General features: G+C 40.7%; 1 protein-coding gene across 1 annotated transcript; it reads left to right on the top strand.

Moving 5' to 3' along the window:
* Positions 1–349: 349 nt before the first annotated feature.
* On the top strand, positions 350–5712 carry LOC142741580 (uncharacterized). Its single transcript, XM_075850942.1, has 6 exons — positions 350–422; positions 3728–3870; positions 4116–4278; positions 4930–4985; positions 5163–5249; positions 5539–5712. Exons 1-6 carry the CDS (start codon positions 383–385, stop codon positions 5659–5661), a joined length of 612 nt encoding a protein of 203 aa, XP_075707057.1. The 5' UTR covers positions 350–382; the 3' UTR covers positions 5662–5712.
* The last annotated feature ends 3491 nt before the right edge of the window (positions 5713–9203 follow it).

Genomic DNA, 9203 nt, shown 5'->3' with positions numbered 1-9203 from the left:
GGAGATTAGCAGACAAACAAAACATGCAGAGAAGCGGCATCTTACCACACCTGACATAGCGGGCATAATGTGTGGCATAATCATCACCTATATCCTACTGGCGTGGTCTGGGGACAGTGATGTACAATGTGATTCCTGCACATCCCTTATTATCAGAATCATTCCTGCTCATCAATGGCAATTCTGATATTAACATGATATTAGGGAATTGTTCATGATGGAATAAACAGAGTTATCTATCATTTATCCAGGAATTCCTACAACTCCGGCAGTGATTTCTCTTGTGTTACTGAGAGCTCTAGTCACCTGCACGGAGCTCTACTAATGTTACATATGGATTTTATCTCTTCCCAGCGACACTGGAGCGAAATTCCCAGAGTCCATGGTGCTGACGATAGTGAACACCATCTCTAACCTACTAAGTAAGTGCCTTATATTTATATCTGGGGTAAAGCTCAATATAAGACCTTGAGTCGTCCTCTACTGACAAATTATTAGTAATTCTATCCAACCATTACTTATATCTGTCTCTGGGAAAGATGAGTAACAACCAACATGGCCGCTATGACAGCTCCAGCAGAGGTTGTTACCTGTCTTTCCCAGACCCCTGAATGGCTAATCTGCCTAGTTATTGAGTGAAAACAAAAAAACCTATAGGGTTGAGGGTTCAATTAACACATGACAATGTTGTATAGAGAAAATACAAACTTTATTCACAAAAATTGTAACAATATAAATTAAAAGATGAGTCATGCAGAGCATAGACAAGGCGTCGCTCCTTGCAGGAATGGTATATTCACAAACTATGTAATACATGGGCATAAATAAATGAATAGATAAAGTGAATGGTGCAAACTGTTCTATGTCAGCAGTTAATCCCAGACTGAAGCGGTTGCTAGTGACACATGAAAAAAGTAGCTGTGCCTGGAAACATTGTGCCTGGGAACATAAAAACTGCTGTTACATACCCATGTAGTGAAGCCTGCTGGAGAGAGACGCCAGACCCGACGCGCGTTTCGGCGGATATGCCTTCGTCCGGGGGTGGCGTCTCTCCAATGGGAATCAACATTAAAAGAGACAAGCAGCCAATCGGACATTGAGAGGGCGTTACCATCCATGGTCATGTGTGTACTGATGGAAGCGTCACACGACAGGTGTGGAGATGGCCGGAGGCGTGTCTCCGGCCGAGCGTCATCGGGGAGGGCGGGGGCTAACGACGTCTGACATCGTCAACACACGCCCACCGAGATACAGACGCCCGGACCGCAACACAATCCAGCCACTCCCCCCGGCGTGAGCGCACAGTCACCATGCCTGAATATAAGGTACGTAAAGATAGAATTATGTCCGACAGATTGGGTAGTGAGGAGAACTATTTGGACAGATTAATCCTTTGCTGCATATATATCTTACAATGAATGCCATGGCATTCTTTACAATTGTGGGCATATAAAAATAATAATAAAAATAATAAAAATGAAAATAACAATAACGTGGCAGATATATCACATAAAAGGCAATAAGTATTAATAAATAAAGTAATGAATTTATCCTGTGTATAAAGAATATAATATACTTGTAGGGAAAAAGTGAACAAACCAATAGTGAAAGATGTATGTGTTCAAGTAATTCATAAGTGAACGATGAAATAAATAAATGGATAAATGATTTCAAGTGACTAGTATGTATGTAATAACTATGAGACCAGCTCATATGTGAATGAAAATAATAAAAGAATGTATGTGAGACACAAAACAAATGCAAATTTTACTGCATATATATTTTACAATAAATACCGTGGCATTCTTTTCAATGTGAACATTTAAAAATATATAAAAATATATAAAAATAACGTGGCAGATCTATCACATGAAGAGCAATGGATAATAATAGATAGAACAAAAGATATACTGTGTACACAAAAATATATTTGTGACAAGAAAAAGTGAACAAACCAATAGTGAACAGTGTATATGTGAAAGTGATTCATAAGTGAGTGATGAGTAAATAAATAAATTTATTACATCACACACATCGTTACACACACACTTTTTCATCATTTCCATTCACATATGAGCTGGTCTCATAGTTATTACATACACATAAATTATTTATTTATTTACTCATCACTCACTTATGAATCACTTTCACATATACACTGTTCACTATTGGTTTGTTCACTTTTTCTTGTCACAAATATATTTTTGTGTACACAGTATATCTTTTGTTCTATCTATTATTATCCATTGCTCTTCATGTGATAGATCTGCCACGTTATTTTTATATATTTTTATATATTTTTAAATGTTCACATTGAAAAGAATGCCACGGTATTTATTGTAAAATATATATGCAGTAAAATTTGCATTTGTTTTGTGTCTCACATACATTCTTTTATTATTTTCATTCACATATGAGCTGGTCTCATAGTTATTACATACATACTAGTCACTTGAAATCATTTATCCATTTATTTATTTCATCGTTCACTTATGAATTACTTGAACACATACATCTTTCACTATTGGTTTGTTCACTTTTTCCCTACAAGTATATTATATTCTTTATACACAGGATAAATTCATTACTTTATTTATTAATACTTATTGCCTTTTATGTGATATATCTGCCACGTTATTGTTATTTTCATTTTTATTATTTTTATTATTATTTTTATATGCCCACAATTGTAAAGAATGCCATGGCATTCATTGTAAGATATATATGCAGCAAAGGATTAATCTGTCCAAATAGTTCTCCTCACTACCCAATCTGTCGGACATAATTCTATCTTTACGTACCTTATATTCAGGCATGGTGACTGTGCGCTCACGCTGGGGGGAGTGGCTGGATTGTGTTGCGGTCCGGGCGTCTGTATCTCGGTGGGCGTGTGTTGACGATGTCAGACGTCGTTAGCCCCCGCCCTCCCCGATGACGCTCGGCCGGAGACACGCCTCCGGCCATCTCCACACCTGTCGTGTGACGCTTCCATCAGTACACACATGACCATGGATGGTAACGCCCTCTCAATGTCCGATTGGCTGCTTGTCTCTTTTAATGTTGATTCCCATTGGAGAGACGCCACCCCCGGACGAAGGCATTTCCGCCGAAACGCGCGTCGGGTCTGGCGTCTCTCTCCAGCAGGCTTCACTACATGGGTATGTAACAGCAGTTTTTATGTTCCCAGGCACAATGTTTCCAGGCACAGCTACTTTTTTCATGTGTCACTAGCAACCGCTTCAGTCTGGGATTAACTGCTGACATAGAACAGTTTGCACCATTCACTTTATCTATTCATTTATTTATGCCCATGTATTACATAGTTTGTGAATATACCATTCCTGCAAGGAGCGACGCCTTGTCTATGCTCTGCATGACTCATCTTTTAATTTATATTGTTACAATTTTTGTGAATAAAGTTTGTATTTTCTCTATACAACATTGTCATGTGTTAATTGAACCCTCAACCCTATAGGTTTTTGTGCTAACTTGTAGGGTCAATGCACCAAGGTTACTTGGCATACATATTGCTCCTGTCTATACATGATCCACATATTGATTTTACATGTATTTTGACAGGATTCTCCTGAATGTACCAATAGGTTTGTACTAGTTATTGAGTGATACGTCCCCTGCACATGTTATTATCTTCACATTTATATAACATATCATTATTGTGTGTAGTACATGTAACATCTATGGGCTGATGTCTTGTTCTGTATTTCAGAAGTCGCCATCATGTACGTAATGTACAGACTAATAGAGATAAGAGCGGCTGAGAGACAAATCTGTGGTGTCATCTTCCGGAAACTACTGCTGGCGCTCGGATGGACGGCCTGTGTGGGGAACTTGGTAGCCATATATTTACAGGTTGGTGTTGATAGTGTTAACCTGGATCCTATACTGTGGAGTAAGGGCCCCCCAGGGTGCCGGGCCCTCAGCTGCTCATCTATGACCCCTGACCAAGGAGCACTGCAGGGACTGTGTATAACCTGACAATGGAAGGTGTCCAGGATAATATAATAATATGGGGGACATGTGCGCTGTATGATGACATGTATACCATGATAGGACGAGTATGACGTGTAATATATTCTCTGGGTGTTTCATTCTAGAAATCCTGCGTGCGGGATTATATTGGCTTGGCGGCATTGATCTGTACCGGACTCTACAGTATCTGCGTGGCAGGACCTCTGTACTCAGCATCCAGGAACGTCCGCTGTGTACGCTGTACGAAAGCTGCCCTGTCCATACTGATGTTTCTGGCCTTCATGAGCAGTATCCTTTCCAAGTCACCAAGTTATAATTTATAGAGAAAAGCATCTTTATTGTAATGATAGATCTCCTTATTCTTGTGCCCCATCATCATCACTACAGATAACACTAATGTGGGGGATGAGTAGAGATGACGTCACCAGCGCTTAATACCCTGGGCTTCTCCTGGGGACATGACCACCAGTACCCACAGCTGAAGCAATTAAAGGGACATGTCGATTATTCATTATTTGGGCAGATAATTGGGCATTTGGGAAGTTTGGTCTCTCTGCCAGAATCTTTCCTTATCTTGGCAGAAACGTCACGTAATATTAACCATCACCTCTTCAGCTAACTTGTAATAAAGCCGCCATGTTGTGGGCTGAACAAATAGTTATTGTGATATATCAGCCTATCTATCATAGATGGGACTATTAACACCACTGAGGCATAATGAGGGGCTTTGTGGCCCCTGCCTCAGTCGTGTCAGGAATTCCTGTTGGATTTACTTATTATTTTCACACTGCAACCAACGTGCTGCAGATCTGGAACAGTAGAGGGGTCGATGTCCATTGTCCACAGGGAAGAGCTCAGTTCTGTGTTTTGTTTTTGTTTTTTATTTAAAGTCCATCTTACAGGTGTGCGGTTATTTTCCTATATACATCCTCCTTGCAGGGTTGGCATGTAAAACTGCGATATATGCCATCTGTACCAGCGATCACTGTATACAGGTATGTGTGTTTTACTATTCAGAACAAAGTTCTATACCACTTTTTCTTATATATAATTATATATACAATATATACAATCCCGGGTTCCCCCAGTCCCAGTAATAATTTCTCACTACATGGAAGAATAAGTACAACAGAAAAGACAAAGTCAAATGTATTTTTTCCTCTTCTTTTCAGTCTTCCAAAACGGCACTGATGATCCTGGAATGGCTGGTGTTATTCGGCTCCTGCGTAGGTAACATCCTGCTATATCGGGATTTCCAGGTCAGTATATGGGATCAGATCTATTCTACATATTCACACTGCTCTCTCCTTATTTCTTACACATTTATCTATAAAGAAAGATTTAGGCCACATGAAAGTCTATGTGGATCTAAGTCCATGCTGCGGAAATGTAAATCCAGGCGGAGGAGGGGACTGTGGCGCTCTCAGCTGTCCTCCCCCCTCTGCTGCTGTTGTCCGCTCAGTCCTCCCCCCTCCAGAGATTGTTATATGTCAGGGAATCTCAGGGAATAGGAATGGATATAACGTGTCCTGTGCTTTCTCTTCTCAGGTTCTAACAATAAGATTCAGGAAGAGCCTAAAGGAGGACTGGATAATCCTGAGGGACGACCTGGAGGAAACATCACCCAGCAAGGAAGAAAAGGAGCCAGACCCTGAGATAATGGGGCCCTAGGCTGTATTACAGTGTTAGGACCCTTTGTCTGAGCTCCAGTCCCAAAGCAGCTGGACAGACTTATATTATTTGTATATATTATTTCAAATACAAATTTATTTTCATAAAAAATAATGAATAAATAAATATTTATTTTTCTACTCACTGTTTTGCCTTTGTTTTCTTATCAAGAGTTAATATATTTTCTTGAGCTGTACATAGAAAGACAACATTGTAGTGTCGGGTAAGAAACTGGCAGAGTAAAGGGGCATGACAAGAGGTGAGGTAGAAATATGGGGGTTGAGATTGGTTACACAAAGACATGACCGGTTCTGTAAAGATTGGAGGTGCTGGAATAACTCTGTATATGCCGTACCACTCCCTTTCTAGTGGGGGCTCATATGTTGTCTGTTGTATACATTGTTTTTTTCTCTTTATGATGACCTCTATATGTTCTTTACAACATTTATTTTATTTATCTTTCTTTTATTATTTATATTATTTTGAATCCCATTTTCTCAAAATATTAAAACTCATAGGAATTAACTATTTAATTATTATTTGAGACTTTAACTATTTACTTCTACCTGCGAGTAGAACTGTTCACATATATTTTCTGATGTCTCAACTGTTTAATAAAGACATATTGAAACAGAAATATGATTAGGAAAGGATGGGGTAAATTAGTACAGCAGGGGGCTGGTGGTGGTGAATAATTCCCACCCCCCGCCATTACTGTTTTATGATGTGCTAGGTGGACTAGCGCCATTTTCATACAGACTCTCCTCACATTACTCTCCAGTAGAGCAGGATCTGGGTACAACAACATACCTAATAATATAAAAATCCTAAATCATCTGACGCTTGTAAATCCCTTGACCCTATTTCACATAGAAAAGCCCCCAAAGCTGTCAGAAACACCTATATTATTGGGGGGGCGGAGCTAGCACTAGACCTGAATAGACGTGTGCCGCTGAGCTCCGTGACCAACGACAGCTCATTTTAAGCTTACGATAGCTTGTCACCACTCACCATGGTTACGATAGCTTGTCACCACTCACCATGGTTAAGATCGATGGAAGTAAGGCTCGAGACGACCAGGATTCCTCTAGATCTGCTGGGGTGCAGGGAGATATGGAGAAATTTCTGAAGTGGAAGCCAACGGGTACAGGAGGACATGAGGCCAAGATGGCGCTGGCTGCATCCTGTTCTTGTGAGGACGGGCGACCTGAGGCATCGGACGGAGGGAGCGAAGCAGGGGGTACATCCACTGAACTACCGCTGACCAGAGCTTTCTTCACTAAGGTATTGAATAAAGCTTTACAACCTTTCGTTAAAGATCTGGCGGATATTAAACAGGATCTGCGGCATGTGCGTCAGCGTGTAGAAACGCTTGAATCGACCCATGCGGCCATGTTAGATTTTAATACTGCTGTCATGCAGAGTTTCTCCTCCAGCCAGGGGCACCTGATCTCTGTATTTCGGGCTTTAGAAGAGCAAGAGAACCGCAGCCGCAGGAATAACCTGCGCTTTAGGGTTGTTCCCCAATCCGTTCCTGCTGAAGCTTTGATGGATACGATTAAGGGTCTCTGTCGCTCACTTCTAGGCCCTAATACACCTGGGGACTTGGTTATCGAGAGGGCTCATAGGTCTTTGCGTCCTAAGCCTAAAGCCTCAGACACACCAAGGGATGTAATTTGCCGTTTTATGAATTATATGGAAAAGGATGCTGTTCTGACAAAGGCAAGAAATTCTGATGCTCTCACCTTACGGCTCTGTTATTGCAATCTACCAGGATTTGGCGTCTAGTACCCTTCAGAAACGGCGTCATCTAAAGCCGCGTACCGATTATTTGAGAAACAAAAACATCTTGTATCGCTGGACTTTTCCGTTTGGATTATCCTTCTTTCATGATGGTCGTCGCTTGTTTGTCTCTTCAGTTACAGACTTGGATTCCGTTTACGCTCATCTGGACATTGAACCTTTGGATATAGAAGATTGGGGCCCAGTTTTGGATTTGATGTCCCTTCCTACTACGGCTCATCTGACACCTTGGGAAAATGTTCCTGCGCCGAAACGACAACGCAACAGGAAAAAATCGGGACGCTTGACCCCACACAGATTAGTGGGATAGAGTGATGATCTGCCTTGAATTGTCTAGTTTGTTATGTCTCTGATATTGCTATATAACCTTTTTTACCATTGAGTGGAATGTTATGGCCTTTGGGCTTATTGTCATGCTGTATGGTTAACTTACCAGATCCCCCTCTTGGAAGGTTCTGTGTGAACCGCTATTGTTTTTGTTTTATATTTTGGGGTATTGCTCCCCATCTCTGTTTTTTATGTTTCTTCTCCCCTTTTCCTTCTTGTTGTCGGTACTGTAAAGCCTCCTTGTCCTTTGTCTTTTTATTTTTTACAATGGGAAGTAATGTGGTACGGTCTCATAATCTGCTTTTGAATAATCTTGGGAGGTGCTATTGCATTGTCGCTAGATTGGAGTTAAACTGGGGAACTGGCTTGATTTACTGTCACTCTAATGCCTGCATGTTTCTGATATATGATGGTGTTTCTCTCACATGTATTTTAATATGGCTCCCTTGAAGATAGTGTCCTATGATGTAAAGGGCCTTCGTTCCCCTTCAAAGAGTTGTCAAATTTTCTCTTCTCTGAAAAAGTTACAGTGTGACGTTGTAATGCTACAAGAGACTCATTTTTTAAATCAATAAATTTTTATTGAAAAATGTAAAAAAAAAAATTTTAAAACGGTATAAACCATCCTTGGTCCTAGAACATGGACCTGCATAGAATAATACATACATGTGATATGTCAGTGAAAGGATATACATAAACAAGAAACAACAGACAACTTTGCTATGCCATATTCAATCCAATGTTAATACAAATTATGTCATGTTACCAGATAAATTTCTTCATTTAGGTATAATATTTCGATTTCACCCAAAGCTCCCAATAACGTGCATTCTTGGTATAACCAGAGGGAGATTGTAATAGCATGGATTCATGGTGTCATGCTACATTTACCTTGCCTATCTCTTCCGACAGGGAAGGGGAAATAGTCGACTTCCAGGACTTGGCAATTGCCATTCTAGCAGCAATGAAGACATGGTGCACTAGTACCCGATGCTCTGCCATTATGTCTTCTAAACCAATGTCTAGGATAGCCAATTCCGGGCAGAAAGGCAAAGATCCTCCTGTGATTTCTAGTAATAGGCGAAAGACCTCCTTCCACATTTCTCCCACCTTGGGACAGGTCCACCACATATGCAAGGTGGATCCCAAGGAACCACACCCCCTCCAGCAGCCATTGGAACTGCTTTAAAATATATGTGCACATCTGGAAGGTGTTAGGTACCATCTGATGTGAATTTTACGGGTGAGTTCAATATGGTTAACACATTTGGAATGACGAGTAGTCCAACTAGAGGCCTTCAACCATTGTGCCATAGAAAACGTAGAGCCCATCTCCCGTTCCCATCGTAATATATGCTCTGTCTTCCCCAAGGACTGTTTTTTCAAAAGGAGATCATAGCTACAAGCTAAGC

Source organism: Rhinoderma darwinii, chromosome 2, assembly GCF_050947455.1.
Source record: "Rhinoderma darwinii isolate aRhiDar2 chromosome 2, aRhiDar2.hap1, whole genome shotgun sequence".
In the NCBI taxonomy this organism is placed as follows: Eukaryota; Metazoa; Chordata; class Amphibia; order Anura; family Rhinodermatidae; genus Rhinoderma; species Rhinoderma darwinii.
Note: the sequence above shows the minus strand (reverse complement) of the source record. Positions and strands in the feature narration are given on the sequence as shown.

Coding starts and splice junctions, on each gene's coding strand:
- LOC142741580 (XM_075850942.1), top strand. CDS start 383: ATGGTGCTGACGATAGTGAACACCATCTCTAACCTACTAA. Junction 423..3,727: donor CACCATCTCTAACCTACTAA/GTAAGTGCCTTA, acceptor TCTGTATTTCAG/AAGTCGCCATCATGTACGTA. Junction 4,986..5,162: donor CCAGCGATCACTGTATACAG/GTATGTGTGTTT, acceptor TCTTCTTTTCAG/TCTTCCAAAACGGCACTGAT.